The 20,082-nt window shown below is 42.1% G+C and overlaps 1 protein-coding gene across 5 annotated transcripts in view; it reads right to left on the minus strand.

Annotated features, from left to right (window-relative positions):
* LOC129818471 (G-protein-signaling modulator 1-like) overlaps positions 1-20,082 on the minus strand; it is a 41,347-nt gene that overhangs the window by 11,093 nt on the left and 10,172 nt on the right. For 2 of the 5 annotated variants that reach the window (XM_055874391.1, XM_055874390.1), the window contains exons 2-10: positions 11,885-12,065; positions 10,274-10,495; positions 9,162-9,297; positions 8,829-8,971; positions 7,877-8,000; positions 7,444-7,559; positions 6,965-7,120; positions 1,553-1,697; positions 1,085-1,199 (exon numbers count right to left, since the gene is read on the minus strand). In XM_055874391.1, coding sequence (XP_055730366.1) covers positions 1,085-1,199; positions 1,553-1,697; positions 6,965-7,120; positions 7,444-7,559; positions 7,877-8,000; positions 8,829-8,971; positions 9,162-9,297; positions 10,274-10,495; positions 11,885-12,033 — 1,306 coding nt within the window. In that variant the 5' untranslated portion in view covers positions 12,034-12,065. The remainder of the gene's footprint in view (positions 1-1,084; positions 1,200-1,552; positions 1,698-6,964; positions 7,121-7,443; positions 7,560-7,876; positions 8,001-8,828; positions 8,972-9,161; positions 9,298-10,273; positions 10,496-11,884; positions 12,066-20,082) is intronic. The other 3 variants (XM_055874392.1, XM_055874394.1, XM_055874393.1) reach the window with 3 other exon arrangements.

The raw sequence follows: 20,082 nt of genomic DNA on the forward strand, positions 1-20,082 counted from the left end.
ACAGTTATTGTTGTCAATCCCATGAAATTTAAATCAAATGTTGCTATAATTGTTATTAGTCTATAGTTGTATTCCATTTGCGGTGTCCAGTAAGTATCCTGGAGGAACTAATCACAGGTCCTGCCTCTCTCAACTCAAAGTTTGGATGGAGAAGTGATATGCTCTCCTTCTGACCGAGTGTGAGAGTGAGTCTGTGCTCAGGGTTGTGCGTGGGGTGTGGTAAGGAGAGAGAGAGAGAGAGAGAGAGAGAGAGAGAGAGAGAGAGAGAGAGAGAGAGAGAGAGAAGAGAGGAGAGAGAGAGAGAGAGAGAGAGAGAGAGAGAGAGGAGAGAGAGAGAGAGAGAGAGAGAGAGAGAGAGAGGAGAGAGAGAGGAGAGAGAGGAGAGAGAGAGAGAGAGAGAGAGAGAGAGAGAGAGAGAGGAGAGAGAGAGAGAGAGAGAGAGAGAGGAGAGAGAGAGAGGAGAGAGAGAGAGAGAGCGAGAGAGAGAGAGAGGGAGAGAGAGAGAGAGAGAGAGAGAGAGAGAGAGAGAGAGAGAGAGAGAGAGAGAGAGAGAGAGAGATGGGCAGTGCATGTGGACTAAGGCTGGTCAGAGACAAAACTTACTGTACAGGACTTTCCATATGTATTATTACTGTCATTACCAAGAAAAAAAAGTGCAGACCTGGGTCAAATTGAAAATCTACTCTCTATAAACAACAAAAGTAGATTAAATAATTTGGACTGTTAGTTCAGCATGTTATGATTTTGGCGCTCCAGGTAGAAGTATCTAGAATTCTAGAATCATCTTACCCTCCTCAAATCCCACACTGAACCACCAAGAGGACAAACACATCTAGACTCAAACCAGTGTCTACATGGGAAACTTCATCCTTTTCTAAAAACAACTCCAGTGGTCATAATTTATGTATTTAAGCAGAATCCTGTGGTAGAGAGGGGCACAGACAGCATGGTCGCGAGGGGCCTTGTGTGGTCCGGAGTTGGGTGCTTTGACTGTTACACCAGACTCTGGCACATGGTCATAATTTCCTCTCACACTGAAAATACAAGTTCAAGGAAGAACCATAGAAAGAAATCTCCCTGTTACCTTGCACATCCAACTCTGACCCACATGATGAAAGGTCACTCTCGTTGACCCCCAGAGCCTCCATCATCTGCTCCACGTTCATCCTGGCAGTCAACTCGCCATTCCTGTCCCCAATCTGAGAGTAGGTTAAGCGAGAGAGAGACAGAGAGAGAGCGTGAAAGAGAGACACAGAGAGTGAGAGACACAGAGAGAGAGAGAGATATATAAATATATATATATTTTGTATATATATACATATATATTTGATTTGTATTTTTCGATATGTATACTTTGACAATGTAAGTAATAATGAACTTGCCATGTCAATAAAGTCAATTGAATTGAGAGAGACACAGAGAGAGCGAGAAAGAGAGAGAGACACCGTATTGACTACAGGTGTATGGGATTTCACAGTTAGATGTTTTTAGTTAAAAAAAGCGACTGCAAATATATTAGTGTTGAAAATAAACTGTCTTCACAGTAATATACCTCCTTTGTTGTGTAGCTGCAGTGGTCACTAGTTACCTCTCTGGAAATGTCGAGGTATTTGCGGGCGTAGTGCAGGGCCTGCCGATGGTTCCGTAAAGACACATAGGCATTTCCCAGACTCCAGCAGGCACGGCCCTCACCAACCCTATCAACACATACAGTTAGAGAAGGAACAAATCAAACACCATAATGATAAGCATTTTAAGTAAAGGTTTTAAAGTGTGTGTGCGTGTAAGGGTTCGGACACTTCAAGGATGCAGACTGCTGAGAGGTACACATCTGTCCGGCTGTCAACTTTTTGATGTTCACATAGCACAGATTCCCAACCGCTCAGCCTAGTTAAAATACTCCAGACCACAGAGTGGCAATAGCTTACTTAAGCTACAGTTATGTTTGGCTTGTGCCTGCTGTAGATCAGAACTAGCAAGCTGCGCTAATGTTGTAGCCAGCTAGCTAGAGTTTGTAGTAAGCCCTTGTCAATACTAGCCAGACGGCTACAACTAGAAAACTAGCGTACCTACCAACATTATAATTACATCACAATGCATTTAATATAATATGCCATTTAGCAGATAATTTTTTCTAAAGTGACTTACATTCATTCATATATTTTACATATGGGTAGTCCCAGGAATCAAACCCACTACCCTGGCATTACAAGTGCCACACTATACCAACTGAGCTACAAAGGACATGGTTTTAAATGAAGCAGCTGCTTATTAACTGCCGAGAGTCAGTAGAGTAGCTAGCTAGCTATGTTGTCCTAACTGTTTAGCTAACGTTAGCTAGCAAGCGAGCTGTTACTGGCAGTATGGGGTAATGGAGAATGAATTTTTTTTCTTCATCATCTTGCTAGATAGCTAGCTTGATAAAGCATTTAGTGTTGTGTGCATTGTGCTGCACTAACTCTCTTGCACACACACTGGACTCTACCCACACACTCACATACTTACACTGACTTCCCAACAGACGCACACATACACACACTTTCACACTCACCACATATGCTGCTGGTACTGTCTATTATCTATCCTGTTGCCTAGTCACTTTACCCCTACCTACAGTGCCTTCAGAAAGTATTCATACCACTTGACTCATCCCATATTTTGGTGTGTCACAGCTTAAATTCAATATTTATTCAGTATATTTTTATTCTCATCCAACTACACACAACGCCCCATAATGACAAAGTGAAAAACATATTTGTATACATTTTTGCAAATGTCTTGAAAGTGAAATACAGAAATATCTAATTTACATGTAATTCACACTCCTTTGCTATGACACTCCAAATTGAACTCATGTGCATAAAATGTCCTTTGATCATTGTTGCGATGTCACTACAACTTGATTGGAGTCCACCTGTGGCCAATTCAGACATGATTTAGAAAGAAACACACCTATCTATATAAGATCCCACAGTTAACAGTGCATGTAGGAGCAGAAACTATACCACAAAGTCCAAGGAACTGTCCTTAGATTGCCGAGATATAACTGTGACGAGGCATATATCTGGGGAAAGGTATAAAATGATTTCTAGAGTGTTGAACATTTACAAGAGCACAATGGTTACCATCATTGGGAATCTGAAAAAATATGGAACTACCCAAACTCTGCCTAGAGTTGGTCATCCGGCCAAACTGAGCAACCAGGCAAGAACGACCTTGGTCAGGGAGGTGACCAAGAACCCAATGACCACTCTGACAGAACTACAGCTATCCTTGGCTGAGATGGGAGAACCTGCCAGAAGGACAACAATCTCTACATCACTTCAACAATCTGGGATTTATGGGAGAGTGGCCATACGGAAGCCCCTCCGAAGAAAAAAACGCACGTGACCGCATGCCTGGACTTATGTGAAAGGTATGTGAAAGACTTGGAGCATAAGGCAAAATATTCTGTGGTCTGATTAGACAAACATTTTACTGTTTGGCCTGAATGCGAAGCGCTATGTCTGGAGAAAACCAGGCCCAGCTCATCACCTGTCTAACGCCATCCCTACCGTGAAGCTTGGTGGTGGCAGCATCATGCTATAGAGGTGCTTTTCCGCGGCAGGGCCTAGGACACTGGTAAGGATAGAGGGAACATGAATGGAGCCAAATACAGGAAAATCTTTGAACTTGCTTCAGAGTGCAAACAGTCTTAGACTGTGGGGTGAAGATTTACATTCCAACAGGACAATGACCTCAAGCATACAGCCAAAGCAACACTGGAATGGCTTCAGTACAAAAATGTGAAAGTCCTTGGGCTCTATTTTAACAAACCTACCGCATTGGTAAATCTAAGCGCAGGCGGTAACACTATAGGTTCAGGGGTGTGGCAAATATTTTTGCTATTTTCACTATCACAATTATCGGCGCACTTGCTGGTGTTGGTGCGATAGTGCTGGGTTGTGATGAATAAACAAGTTGTGGGTGTGTCAAGGCTTGGCCCCTTACTGGCCAATCAGAACCTGCTCCATTGAGAAATATGTGGTTGCTTCAGGTTGTGTATTTACGGTCTTATGTATTGCCTTGGAATCAACTCCAATTCCAATGTTAGTCCGTTTTTATAGTTAAATAGCTTACAGAAACGAAATAACAAATTGTAGACCTATCTCATCTTTGCTAAAGGTTAAATAGGTTAACTTGAACCTATTTGCAGTCCACATTATTCTAAGTAATTGAATGACTTCAATAGCGTTCACACTGATCTGGAGGCTAGGCCTACTGTAAATTGCATTATGACTGATCATGGACATGCCAAGCAATAAGGAAGATTCAATTCATTATTGATAAGGCTTAAAAAGATAATGAATAATTCTAAACAAAACTAAGCAACAACCTGTTTTAAATAGTCTGTCACAATTACAGGCACCATCATTTCTCCCAGTGGGCATATAAAACAACGCAGACTAGGGAGGGTTTTACGCAAATCCTAAAACGGAACATGCCAGGCTAAAATAATGTGGGCCTGCCTACAATGCATTGATAAAGGTGAGTGTCAGCTCACTGTTTTACTCCTCTCAAACTTGATATTTTAGTAAAGCTTTGGTGATTTAAGATTTATTTCCAAGCGGTCTCAGGAAACAAACCCTTTATCGACAGTCTTCTTGACTACTTTGTGATTGCATTGGGCAGACAAAAAAAGGCTTCATTTAGAGGGGAGGCTATGCTTGTTTTTAATCAAATAAAACTAAATTGCATTTTGAAACTAGGGTGGCCTTAATGCCAGCCAAAATTAGAGCCTCTTGAGTTGCCCATCCATTGCCCGGACTTGAATCGCATTGAAAATCTGTGGAAAGACTGGAAGATTGCCCCCCAAAAAATGTGGCAAAAATCCAGATGTGCAAAACAAATGCAGAGATACCCAAGATGACTCAAAGCTGTTATCACCACCAAAGGTACTACTCTACAAAGTATTCACTCAGGGGTGTGAATACTTATGTAAATTTGAGTTTTCTGTATTTCATTTCTAACAAATTTGCAAAAAATGGGTCATTGGTCTTTTTTGTAGATGGGTGAGGCAAGTCTATTTAATCTATTTTGAATACAGGCTGTAATAAAACAATGTAGAATATGTCAAGGGGTATGAATACTTTCTGAAGGCACTATATAAGTACAGTACATAGCTACCTCAATTACCTCGTACCTCTTTTCTACTCCATATATATATAAAGTAAAAATAACATGGCTATATATATATATATATATATAGCCATGTTATTTTTACTCGTTATTCACTGTATTTGTTGCTTGTGTCACTATTTATATATTTTTTATCTTATCTTTAACTCTGCATTGTTGGAAAAATACCAGTAAGTAATAATTTCACTGCTATTATAAATCTGTTGTCTACGAAGCATGTGACAAATAAAATGTGATTTGACTCACCACCCCATTAATTTCATGTGTGTGTAACTGTCTGGCTAAGTTAGTTAGCAAGCTAACGTTAGCTATATAGCTAACTAACGAGCAAGAGAAAGTGCACATTAACAAACCTGACAAAAATCCCCAAGCACAAAACTCCTTAGCTAGAAACTCTTAAGGGACGGACCCTTTTTTTCCAATTTTTGACTAAAATGACATAGCCAAATTTAACTCCCTATAGCTCAGGCTCTGAAGCAAGGATATGCATATTCTTGGTACCATTTGAAAGGAAACACTTTGACATTTGTGGAAATGTGAAAGGAATGTAGGAGAATATAACACATTAGATCTGGTAAAAGATAATACAAAGAAAAAAACAACTGTATTTTTGGATTTCTTTTGTACCATCTTTGAAATGCAAGAGAAAGGCCATAATGTATTATTCCAGACCAGGTGCAATTTAGATTTTGGCCACTAGATGAAAGCAGTGTATGTGCAAAGTTTTAGCCTGATCCAATGAACCATTGTATTTCTGTTCAAAATGTTGCTTCAAGACTTCTCAAATGTGCCTAATTTGTTAATTAAAAACATTTCATGTTCAAAACTGTGCACTCTCCTCAAACAATAGCATGGTATTATTTCACTGTAATAGCTACGGTAAATTGGACAGTGCAGTTAGATTAACAATAATTTAAGCTTTCTGCCAATATCAGATATGTCTGTCTGTCACGTTCTGACCTTAGTTCTTTTGTTATTTCTTTGTTTTTTGGTCAGGGCGTGAGTTGGGTGGGTTATCTATGTTTGTTTTTCTAGGTTGGGTTTTTCGTTTCGCCTGATATGGTTCTCAATCAGAGGCAGGTGTTAGTCATTGTCTCTGATTGGGAACCATATTTAGGTAGCCTGTTTTCTATTGTGTTTTGTGGGTGGTTGTCTTCCGTGTCTGTGTGTTCCACACGGAACTGTTTCGGTTTGTATTTCACGTGGCGTTTATTGTTTTGTTTCTGTGTTCGTTTGTTTCATTAAAATATATTATGGACACATACCACGCTGCGCATTGGTCCGACATTTCTTACTCCTCGTCAGAGGAGGAGGACAGCCGTTACAATGTCCTGGGAAATCTTCTTGTTACTTACAACCTCATGCTAATCACATTAGCCTACGTTAGCTCAACCGTCCCTCAAGGGACCCACCAATCCTGAAGAAGTTTTAAAGATGTAAGGAGTTGCTCTAGAAAAAAAATGTATTATGCAACTTTTATTTTTGGTCACAATTTCAATTACACCGTGAAATTGCCCTATTTTTTTTAAATGACCTTACCATTCCTGTCAGCTCCCCCATGTGGAGGTTTGTGCACTCTGATTGGATCAAAGTCAAGATGTTGTCCATTGACGAAGTGCGATTCTACTAGTAGTTTGTTGGTACCGGGTCGATACACAGTGGTTTGTCTTTGTTTTAGCAAGAGAAGGAACGCCCTCCTACTGTGCTAACTACCTATCGGCAGTCAGATTTCTCGGTGTGTCTGACTATTAAGTGAGTGTGTGTGCCTGCATGCGAGTGTGCATACCTGTCGGTGAGCTCATGGGCTATGAGGAGGTGTTTGAGGTGGTAGTCTATGGCTCTCTCGTACTGCTGCATCAAAGTGTAGGTGTTCCCCAGGCTGTAACACGCCTGCGCCTCCATCACCTGGTCCTTCAACTGACGAGACAGCTGCAGAGTTTTCCTAGATGGAAAAGGAAGACAGGGCGATTGAGAGGGAGAGAGGAGGAAGGAATGAGATTTATACATAGGTGAAGTAAGAGGGTGGTGAATGGAGAAAGAGGTATTTAAAGTAAAACATTTGTTTGTTCCACACAAAATTCAAAGTATTTATTTTAAATGAAACTTTCTTATTAGAAATGAATCTCATACATTATATTGATCTTAAAACATTAATAGATTTGAATACATGCAGGTAATCAAGTACAGAACATGGCGTAGCGCTCTGAGCTCCATTGGTTGATACACATCAAGTCCACTAGGTGTCAGCGTGTAGTCTTTGTTTACCTGTAGTACTCCGTGGCAGTGTTAAACTGTCCCAGGAAAATCAGAGCGTTGCCTAGGTTACTATAGGCTCTACGTTCAGCTGCTTTGTCACCAAACTCCTTGGCGATGGACAGTCTCTGAAAAAAAGAAAGTTTATATATTTTCTTGAATGTATGTGTATATTGCTCACCTTGACCAGTCTTTACCCTTTTGATGGAACAATAGCATTGCAAAACTGATACTTTTACGTCTTGTAAGTACATCATACACTTTACATTAAGCTCATTCAAACAGGCAAGTTGATTGTGTGTTTTCATCCAAGGGGTGAAATGGTTGAATGTGAGAACCTTTTCTTACCATTAATTATCTTACACTATTGTGTGTGTTACATACTCTATCTCTTTACTAGTACACATGATGGTGTTGACTACTGTCCCAGGGATATGTATATCACCTGTCTGTGGAATTTGATGGCCTCCACAAAATTTCCCAGCAAGTAGTGGGTGTTGCCTAGGTTACCGAAGGCCCTGCCCTGAGCAGCTCGGTCGCCCAGCTCTTTGACCAGACATAGATTCATCCTGTAGGAGAGAGGAGGACTTGAGTTAAAGTATTGTGTACCAATTGTGTTTTACACAAATTAATCCAAAGTCTAATTTTTGTTGTCTTGAACTAAAAATTATATTTTTTATGCTGTGGTTGCACAAAATAAACAGTACAGTACTTCAGTAGTTATGAAAGCTTTGACGTAGGAAACTGGCCTGTCAGTGTGTTTTCATACAAGACCGAAGGCCTGAGCGAGCCTCTGTGTCACGCCCTGACCGTAGAGATCTTTTATTCTCTATGTTTGGTTGGTCAGGGTGTGACTCGGGTGGGAAACTCTATGTTCTGTGTTTCTATGTTTTGGCCAGGTATGGTTCTATCGGTGTCTCTGATTGGGAATCATACTTAGGCAGCCTTTTTCCCTTTTGTATTTTGTGGGTAGTTGTCTTTGTTAGTGGCCTGTATAGCCCTAGTAAGCTTCACATTTGTTTTTGGTGTTTCTTGTTTTGTTGGCGACATTTTTTATAAAGAAAAATGTACGCTCACCACGCTGCACCTTGGTCCGGTCATTTCCCTGATGACGTTCGTGACACTCTGTGTGTCCACAGGGGATTGTGTACTACAGTTTTGACTTAACTGTAAAGGCAATTCACTTTTATCCCACTCCTCCACAGACTGATTCAGGTAGTGTTCATTGCCTGCAGATATTTTGAGGGAGCTAATAGCCCAGTGGGATATATCAATCATATGTATGGTGTCTGTGCTGTGTGCATGCACGGGTGCGTGCCTGCTTGTGTTCTTGCACGTAGAGTACGTAGGTGTTCATGTGCACATGTACAAGCATGTGTATACAGCTTAACACTCACTCATAGAAGCTAGTAGCCCTTTGCAGTGTATCTCTGACGACTGGTGAGAGGTCCCCAGGGTCCTGGGTACAGCCCCATAGCTGCTGCTTTCCTTTGGCATGGAACACATTCCCTATATTATACAGAGCCCTGGCCTCTCCCACCTGATCAGACGCAAAGGGAAAAAGAAGGCAAATAGAGACATTCAAAGACATTAGGGTATTTTTCAACTGAAATAGCATGGACCACACTGAAATGTATTTTCAATACAATATGCCGTTCTTCTAAATCTGATAAATGGTACTTAACAGTTGCAATCCTCCAATCCAATGTGGTGGTGTGTGTGTGTGCTACCTTGTCCCCCTGCTCTTGAGAGATGTCCAGGTGTCTCTGACAGCACACCGTTGCCTCGTCGAAACGCCCCAAAACCTTCAGTGTGTTTCCAAGGTTACCGCTGGCTTTCCCCTCCCCTATCCTGTCCCCTATTGTCCTGTAAATAGAGACCGTATCTCATTATCAGTCATGGTTTTGAAGTCATAATCAATGCGTACATAGCCTGAGTCCCAGATCTGTTTGTGACGTCTTGCCAAATCCATTGCTCATTGTCAACACAATAACACACATGCTACTGCTTAGACTTAGCGCTTAGGTCATCAAATCCAACTGTTTAAGTGGTCCCTACCTTCTTAGGACAGGGTTCCAGTTGTCCTGCTGTTATTGTAATGTACTGTAACTAAGCACCAGCCCTCTGGGTTTGTAATCGCCAGGCTACCAACTGCACACCTCTCCACAGGAGACAGGCTTAGTCATCTGAGCTAAATACCAAGGGGTTCTCATCAAAATGAACACTATCAAAACCTGCCTCCTTCTTCTAGGAGGGCAACAGGCATACAAGTCATATTAATAATGGGGGGGATCGATACAGTTCATTATCGGGATATTATTTTTTGACGTATTGTCAAAACGACACAATCGCAATATTATTGTTGCGCTAGCTGTACCTGCACCAAAACTCCATCATTTTTCATAGCTTGTTCTCTTTTTAAATAGGGAGCCAATTTGTTTTCAGCACTTTTTTATTTCCATGACTGATCAAAACTTGTTTTCTCGTGGCTTTCTCTTGTCCCTCTGCAGCAGACATATGGTAAGCAATATGTTTGAAACGTTGAATTGCAATAAAATCTAATTATCGAATCACAATGCATATAGTATCGTAATAATATGTCGTGAGGTTCCTGGAAATTCCCAGCCCTACTCTGTATAGTATGCAACCCATAGCTACAGTATGGATAACTGTTTACATACTCTCTTATGCTTTATGAATGACTTTAGTCTAAATGACATATACATCCATTGCACTCTATAAAATGACTCTTTTAAACATATTCATACCATAGGTTGAAGTACTTTAACTACAATTGAATCCATAATCAGACATGATGTGGTCTGGTATTCCGTGGCCTCACCTGGCCAGAGTGAGGTCGTGTCTGTGGTACTCCAGGGCCTTGCCGTATTCCTTCAGGTAAAAGTAGGCATTGCCCAGTTGGCTGTAGATGGCACTGAGGGTCTTCAGGTCTTCTGTTCCCACCTGCACAGCCGCCTCGAAAAATGCTGTCCCCCCTTTAAAATCCCCCGCCTTACACAGCCTCTCTCCCTCCAGGGCCAACTCCAGACATGAGGCCTCCATCCTGAACACACACACACACACACACACACACACACAGGGACACACACACACAGACACACACACACACAGGGACAGAGAAAAAGAGAATGTCAGTATTACAGCGTCAGAGTGCGAAACAGTGTGCCTATGAAGGTACCATGGCAATGGTGTCCGAAAACTGTCACCAATAATGAAAAGTTTACTCCTAAATGTCTCCATGGCAACAGTGTCTGAATCAATATCACTGTGCGGTTACAACAGCAACAGTGTCAGAAGAAACACTTGCCTTGACATGAGCACCTTGTAGATGTAGTCTTTTCAGCTCCTTGATCTCATCTCTATCTCTCCATAACACTACTGTTTAAAAGTCCAGTTTATATAGTGAAGATAACTGACACGTCTTTTCTTCCCTGCATTGAGAATCAGTGTCTCATCCTCCCAGAGCTGTCCAGCCCACACACTCTAGTTCAGTCTGGTTTAACCAGGCTAGTGTTGATGCGCTGCAGGTCTTAAATGCTGCATTGGGAGACAGTGAATAGAAATGGGAAAACACCTCATCTCCACACTGACAATAAGGAAGGAGACAGAATTCATATCACTACACACAAAGCCTCAAGCCCAATGAACATGCTCTTTGGAGCATTTCCTTGCCCCCTCAAGCACTGTATTTTTGTCAATGTTGTCCAAGCAAAATATTTTTCAGTATACAGTAGGGCCTCCAACTTATAGTCCAAGAGTACAATTATCAAGTGTCTGGGTTTAGTCAATATAGTAACTGTTCATTATAATTCTGAAGAGAATAGAGGGCTCATATGCCAGAAATAACTGCTGTAGAGCCAGGTCCCTCTCGCTCTCCAGAATGCCTTAGTTACCATGGTTACATAATACCATGCATGCCTAACCTCTTTCTGGACTTCACATAACAGTTTCTGTCACTCAAAACGGTCCAAAATATTTGTAATATCAGCTAGCCTCATTCTTGAGACCATTCTAAGACCTTCCCCACAGTCATCTGAGAACCATTGATACGATGAAAGCAACCAGCCAATGTGGATTTGTTTATGTTATCATTTGAAAGGCAAAAGATAATGCCACTTGTTCTTCAGCAAGCTCAGGGTAGAGTTCAGTGTAGATTAGCCCCACAGTGTAATCCATATGTGTTTATATGATTAGTAGCACATTATTTTACGGTACACTACTTCCCTGGTATTTACTTAGAAATTACTTAATATTACACAACAATTACTCCTTTATCCCAATTTCCAAGGGGTTCAATGACAACAATTACTTGAAATATGCAGCCAACCAATACCCTTGCAGTCAGAATCTAGGCTATATGTTGAGCAAATACCTTAATAGTAAAGTAAAGTGCTACATCTGAGCCTGCTGTTGGCAGAACTTCAACCAGTACCTGTGTTTCTGTTTGGTGCGGGTCTTCTCGACGTACACCCCCAGCTCCAGCCTTATGGGCCTCAGCAGGGCCCGGGGTCTGAAGCCCCGGTGGACCAGCCTGCACACCGCACTCTGGGCCCCAGTGAGATGGCAAGAGTTAGACGACATGGACTACCAGGTCAACTAAAGGCACTCCTTAGCTGTAGGGATGTGAGGCATGAGGTGGAACTTTAGGGTGGAGGTGAACTTGAATGCAAAATCTCACGTATGCTAATGTAATACACTCAAGTGTTCTGCTAGAGAATCCAGGAGAAAAACATAGCAATACTATGCTGCCACCAGGATACACATACACACAGCCGGGTTTGAGATGTAGGGCTTTGTATGACCCTGATAAGTCTATATGAAAGCAGATGTCAGATTTGATTAATTACTCCATAGTCGAATACGCCAACGTTAGCAACAGTGCATCCAGACCATTTGGACAGAATCCCATTGGAGATACTATGCACGCTTTAAAGCCCTGTTCCTCACGTGTCCCCAAATGCTGCCCAAAGTACCAACGATGAATGTCTGAAGCTATTCGGGACAATGATAAGAATCCCCAAAACTCCTTCAGATTAGAACACAAACTTCTAACAAATCAACAAAGTTAGTCCTTCCAACACTGCAGATGTCTTCTATGGATATCCACAAATGTAAAACTCCCCAATTCCACAGAAGCACTATATGAGGCAGGTTAACAGGTGAGTCAGTAAATGACTGTATAGTGTTGTCCTCCCTAAGTAGTATTGCGTGGTCCTTCTCTCAACCAGCACTGAGTACTGTAGTCAATCCCGCTGAGCCACGCTGAGAGAAGGGGAAGTATCTTGGGGCGAGGATCCTGGGTGACTGCTGGTGACGACAGTGTGACACGAGCGTCTCTCAGCAGGACCGGTGCCCCGGTGTGAGAGAGAGCGAGAGAGAAAGATAGCAAGGAAGAGAGGGAGAAATAAAGCGAGTGAGCGATACAAATATGCAGGTTTACAAATCGGAGACAAATTGCAGTGAGTACACAATTGATTTTGATTCCATTAAATATGGAATATTTGGCATTCTATCTTTGGCTGGTCTATTTCTTGAATCAGGGTGCTTTTGATGTATAGAGTAAAGAGCCTGAGTTTTATATCATCAGTTCTCATTTGAGCAGCAGAGAGAAGCACAGGCCTCAGGAAGGGAAAATAGGACACATTGGCTGTTGGTCTTTGAGACAGTTTCCCATGGTTACTGGGTTGGACTAGTGTAGGGTAAGAAGGCTAAGAGGTTTTTGGATTAGATGGATCCTTTAGCCCCCGGAGGGACAGATTTACTAAACCTTTGCATTAGATTGATATCTGCAGTGCCTGCTGCAGCCGGACCAAACCAGATAAGGCATCTGCTGAACATAATCTGCTCAAAAATCCATTAATTCCTTCATTGTTATTATCATAAATAGAAATATTACTGTAGAAAAACAAACTATTAACATTACGAGGCAAGTTTTCAATAAGCTACCCAGGAAAGAGTTAAAGTTAGCTCATATAAATGATATGTAGCCTCAAACAAAATTGATGAGATTAGTAATTTTCTAATCTTAGATCAAATGAATATATTAGCCATTTCTGATACTCACTTATACAATACATTTGATGATACAGCAGTAGGAATACACGGATATAACATCTATAGAAAATACAGGAATATTTACAGGGGAGGTGTTCATGTACATGTATATGTGTATGTGATATTTCGTATGTACAGTTGAAGTCAGAATTTTACATACACCTTAGCCAAATACATTTTAACTCAGTTTTTCACAATTCCTGACATTTAATCCTAGTAAAAATTCCCTGTCTTAGGTCACCACTTTATTTTAGAAATGTGAAATGTCAGAATAATAGTAGAGAATGATTTATTCCCAGTGGGTCAGAAGTTTACATGCATACATTCAATTAGTATTTGGTAGAATTGCCTTTAAATTGTTTAACTTGGGTCAAACGTTTTGGGTAGCCTTCCACAAGCTTCCCACAATAAGTCGGGTGAATTTTGGCCCATTCCTCCTGACCGAGGTGATGTAACTGAGTCAAGTCTCCTTGCTCGCACATGCTTTTTCAGTTCTGCCCACAAACTTTCTATAGGATTGAGGTCAAGGCTTTGTAATGGCCACTCCAATACCTTGACTTTGTTTTTCTTAAGTCATTTTGCCACAACTTTGGAAGTATGCTTGGGGTCATTGTCCATTTGGATGACCCATTTGTGACCAAGCTTTAACTTCCTGACTGATGTCTTGAGATGTTGCTTCAATATATCCACATAATTTTCCTCCCTCATGATGCCATCTATCTTGTGAAGTGCACCAGTCCCTCCTGCAGCAAAGCACCCCCACAACATGATGCTGCCACCCCCGTGCTTCACGGTTGGGATGGTGTTCTTCGACTTGCAAGCGTTCCCCTTTTTCCTCCAAACATAACGATGGTCATTATCGCCAAACCGTTTTATATGTGTTTCATCAGACCAAAGAACATTTCTCCAAAAAGTACAATCTTTGTCCCCATGTGCAGGTGCAAACCGTAGTCTGGCTTTTTTATGGCGGTTTTGGAGCAGTGGCTTCTTTCTTGCTGAGTGGCCTTTCAGGTTAAATCGATATAGGACTCGTTTTACTGTGGATATAGATACTTTTGTACCTGTTTCCTCCAGTATTTTCACAAGGTCCTTTGCAGTTGTTCTGGGATTGATTTGCACTTTTTGCATCAAAGTACATTCATCTCTAGGAGACAGAACGTGTCTCCTTCCTGAGCGGTATGACGGCTGCGTGATCCCATGGTGTTTATACTTGCATATTATTGTTTGTACAGATGAACGTGGTACCTTCAGGTGTTTGGCTCCCAAGGATGAACCAGACTTATGGAGGTCTATAATTTGGCTGATTTCTTTTGATTTTCCCATGATGTCAAGCAAAGAGGCACTGAGTTTGAAGGTAGGCCTTGAAATACATCCACAGGTACACCTCCAATTGACTCAAATTATGTCAATTAGCCTATCAGAAGCTTCTAAAGCTTGACATCATGACATCATGTCCTAACTGAATTGCCAAAACTATAGTTTGTTAACAAGAAATTTGTGGAGTGGTTGAAAATGAGTTTTTTAATGACTCCAATCTAAGTGTATGTAAACTTCTGACTTAAACTGTATGTGCAGTGCCTTCGGAAAGTATTCAGACCCCTCGACTTTTTCCACTGTTTTTTACGTTACAGCCTTATTATAACATTTATTAAACTGTTTCCCCCCCTAATCAGTCTAAACACACAATAAACCAACTTTAAAAAAATATTTTAGCTAATTTCTTAATTGAAATCACATTTACATAAGTATTCAGACCCTTTACTCAGTACTTTGTTGTAGCACCTTTTGGCAGTGATTACAGCCTTGAGTCTTTGATATGACGCTACAAGCTTGGCACACCTGTATTGGGGAGTTAGTCGCATTCTTCTCTGCAGATGATCTCATGTTCTGTCCGGTTGGATGGGGAGCGTTGCTTCACAGCTATTTTCAGGTCGGTCCAGAGATGTTCTATCGGGTTCAATTCCGGGCTCTGGCTGGGCCACTCAAGGACATTCAGAGACTTGTCCCAAAGCCACTCCTGCATTGTCACTCTACCATAAAGGCCTGATTGGTGGAGTGCTGCAGAGATGGTTGTCCTTATGGAAGGTTCTCCCATCTCCACAGAGGAACTCTAGAGCTCCGTTAGAGTGCAAACATGTCTAAAAAACTGTTTTTGCTTTGTCATTATCGGGTATTGTGTGTAAATTGAAGAGGGGGATATAAACGATTTAATACATTTTAGAATAAGGCTGTAACACAACAAAATGTGGAAAAGGTCAAGGCGTCTGAATACTTTCCCCATGCACTGTATTACTTCCGTTCATTTTTTTAACTGGTACCAGGCGACCTTCAGATGAGTCGTGTGAGGCCTGTGGGCATCCTAGAGCAAAACAATCAACATGTACGTGCTCGTGAGTCTCGCCTTTGCACAGAGGGGTGTGTAGCCCATATTATTGTGTATCCCAAACTGTTCGGATGCAACAGACAGAAGTTGGCAGATCGGCTGTACCGACTTCAGACGAGTCCCAAGATGCTTGTGTGGGTTATAGAGCAAAACGGAGAACACCATCGTGAGAGTCCCATCCAGTGGCGTAAAGTACTTAAGTAAAAATACTTTATAGTACTACTTAAGTAGTTTGTTGAGGTATCTGTGCTCTACTATTTATATTTGAGAACTTTTACTTTTACTCCACTACATTACTGTACTTTTTACTCCATATATTTCCCCTGACACCCAAAAGTATTCGTTACATTTCGAATGCTGAGCAGAACAGGAAAACGATCCAATTCACACACTTGTCAAGAGAACATCCATGGTCATCCCTACTGACTCTGATCTGGCGGACTCACTACACACATGCCTTGTTTGTAAATTATGTCTGAGTGTTGGAGTGTGCCCCTGGCTATCCGTAAATAAAAGAAAAAAAGAAAATGGTGCTGTCTAGTTTCCTTAATATTATGAATCTAAAATTAATATAAGGAATATAATATTTTTGTCACAATGATGACGCTGGAGAGACGAAGCAGGTACGGGGAGTAACATTTAATAAATAACGGACATGGAACGAGACATAAACAGCGTTAGCAAACAGAAAACAATCAATGCAGAAGCGGGGAACAGAGCTGGGGAACTGACACATATAGGGGAGGAAATGAACAGGTGATAAGAGAGTCCAGGGAGTCCAATAACGCTGATGCGCGTGACGAGGAAAGGCAGGTGTACGTGACGGATGGCAGGAGTGAGTGATGCAAGGCATTCTGGCGCCCTCAAGCGCCAGGGGGGAGGGAAGAGCGGGAGCAGACGTGTCAGTACCCCCCCTCTAGGGGCGCCACCCGGCGTCCCACCTGGGCGAACCGGCCGAGACATGGGCGCTGGGCAAGCCGGTTGAGGCATGGAAGCCCGACGAACCGGCAGGAGCGTGAGAGCCTGGCGAGCCGGCTGAGGCATGGGAGCCTGACGATCCGGCTGAGTCAAGACGCCTGTCGATCCCGCTGAGGAAACCCGATGATCCGGTGAAGTGTGACGTGGGATGGGAAGCCACCGAGCCAACCGAGGCAATGAAACCTCTCGAGCCAGCCAGGGCATGAAAGCTCGACGGGCTGGCTTAGGCACCCCCGGTTCCATCGGCGGCAGAATCCACCCCCGACGTCACCGACAAAACAAAAAACAAACAAACAAAAAACTCCTGGACCGGCTGGGCAGACAAGAACTGACGATCCAGCTGAGGCCCGACGTGGGATGGGCGCCATCCGAGCCAACCGGGGCAAGCAAACCTCTCGAGCCTGCTAGGGCGTGGAAGCCCGACGAGCAGGCTAGGCACCCCCGGTTCCATCGGTGGTGACCCAGAGCCGATGCCACTAAACCAACCAGAACGCCAGTACTCCCCGATGCTTCGTGTGATGGCTTCTGCATTCTGTCACAATGATGACGCTGGAGAGACGAAGCAGGTACGGGGAGTAACATTTAATAAATAACGGACATGGAACGAGACATAAACAGCGTTAGCAAACAGAAAACAATCAATGCAGAAGCGGGGAACAGAGCTGGGGAACTGACACATATAGGGGAGAAAATGAACAGGTGATAAGAGAGTCCAGGTGAGTCCAATAATGCTGATGCGCGTGACGAGGAAAGGCAGGTGTACGTGACGGATGGCAGGAGTGAGTGATGCAAGGCATTCTGGCGCCCTCAAGCGCCAGGGGGGAGGGAAGAGCGGGAGCAGACGTGACAATTTTTACTTTTGATACATAAGTATATTTAAAACCAAATACCTTTGGTCTTTTACTCAAGTAGTATTTTACTGGTTGACTCATTTTACTTGAGTAATTTTCTATTAACGTATCTTTACTTTTACTCAAGTATGACAATTCTGTACCTTTTCCACCACTGGTCTCATCTTTCAATAGAGAGGTCATAATAGAAAGAGGAGGAAGGGAAGCACTACTAAGGTACACTATAGTATATTTTGGTAGATAGAAGGTGCTCTTTGGTAAAGGTTAAAATTGGTCATCAAAAAGAAAGGAGGACCAAGGCACTCTTCATATAATTAATTAAAATGCCTTTATTAGTATGGCATGTTCAATAGAAACAAAGTTGTTCGGCTGCAAGGCCTTCGTCAGGGAGTACAGAAAAAGGAGAATACAATGTCCTCTTTTGAAAGGCTTTTCCAATTAACCCTAATTAGAAGAGGGAGTGGTTACCAAATTGGACACACCTAGTGAGCAATAATATACACATGAAAAGGTGAAATACTGTAGCTATGTTATCATGAGCATACAACTCCAAGCTAGAAGCATCAGAACACCCAGAGAGGCAGTTCCAACCCTAACCATGACTGGGAGAAGAGAGGTCATAATAGTTTGTAGGCCAAACCCTCCGGACGCTACAGAAGATTTTGTGAGGAGCAATTTTTTTTCAGGACGTCTCATTGTCAGACGAACACTGTTCTAGCTCTGTCACCTTTCACCGCAGATGTGGAAGTGCGACATAGGCGGATGTGGTGGATTGAGACTCAACCAATGCACAAACAAACATACCTGTAGCTTAAACTGACAGATTTTTATAGGGATTTTTTTTTATTATGCTAATAACATTTCCACAGGGGCGCGGACATCGACCTTAGGGGGTTTAAAACCCTAAATCGGTAGCTATATCGTTGTTTGCGCATTGCTGTGTGACCTGAACTTATTCATTGAGGGGGGGAAACAAATCATCAGTGAGTTAGGTGTTCAGTGGGAGCTAATACAAATATGCTAATTTAACACAGGCAATGTTTAGTTGAATATTTACCCAAGCATATGATATCTGAATTCTCATTCACACTGAGGTTACTGAAGGAGCCAGGTTCACATTCAGCAGGATGTAACGTTTTGTTAAATTCAGATAGAAATATGCTATGTATAACAAATATGCCTCTCTGACATGTAGAATAAGGAATCACGTCAGCTCTATTCATGCATTTCTATCTGCAACGTTTGGCTACTGGACGCGGCCCGATTTGAAGCCAGGATAAACCTCCAAAGAGTGGAATCGAAAAGGGAGCCATGGTTACTCTGGGCCAAAGATAGATAGTACTCTAAAAGGAATAATACATTTTCCCTCCGTGACAGTTGGTCTTTGCATAGTAACACTAAGTCGCCATAATATCCCAGTAGAAAAGGCTGTCATGTGATTTTATTGAAGATATTGGGAATCGGTGTGCAAAAATGTGGAGTGGAATTGTGGTTTAGTCTGGAAAAGGGAGGAGATTTGTTTTTGTAGCATGCTTCTTGATGTTTTCTTTTTACCTTGGATGTTTTCATTAATTACTTTACAGTTGAGGACAATGAGGAAATTACAACGAGCGAGAGGGCGAGAGAGATCTTTAATAAGCTTACACCACTGAATGTGGAATCCTTCTAGACAAACAATAATTACACAGCAAGTCATAAAAAACCCTCATGCCGCTGAGCCACAAAGTAGTCGCATAGCAATGTGGTGTGTGTGACCACAGAGACTACTTTTAGTCTTAAAAGTACAGTTATAAATTCAAATGAGGTCAAACGATTTCCTCTTTCCCAGAAACGATATGAATACTTGGATCATGTTTCTTGCCTTGCATAAAGCTCCCAGATGTTGGCTGTGAATTTTTAAAGACATATGTAGAGTGCACTTTCTCTTCTCTGAAGGGAAGTTATATTGGGAAAGTATATATTTCCAATTAAAAACAGGCACAAGCTTCATCTGTGTGGCCTGAACTCAAGACCCCAGCAGTAGTCAAGCATGACAGTGCCAATAAAAATGGAAGATGTATTTGTTCTGATTGCGTAATCAGAGTTATTTTTACATGACCTTTCCTTTGGAAAGGGGGCAAGAGGGTCATCGGGGACAGTTGAGTTGAACAAGTGACAGACAAAGTCCTAACTGAAGATGTGTGTGAGTAACATTGACCCGGCAGACAGACGAAGGTAGTAAAAAAACAACAAGAGAAATGCACTGACATAAATCTTACATTATTGGCATGCATTGGAGGGGTTTTAGACCCGGCTCCCATACTATATTTTCCCTGTGGCTGTTCTAAGAATGTGTCTGTGTGGTAAAGTCAGCCATGCTCTCCT

This window comes from Salvelinus fontinalis, chromosome 21 (genome assembly GCF_029448725.1).
Source record: "Salvelinus fontinalis isolate EN_2023a chromosome 21, ASM2944872v1, whole genome shotgun sequence".
Taxonomy (NCBI): Eukaryota; Metazoa; Chordata; class Actinopteri; order Salmoniformes; family Salmonidae; genus Salvelinus; species Salvelinus fontinalis.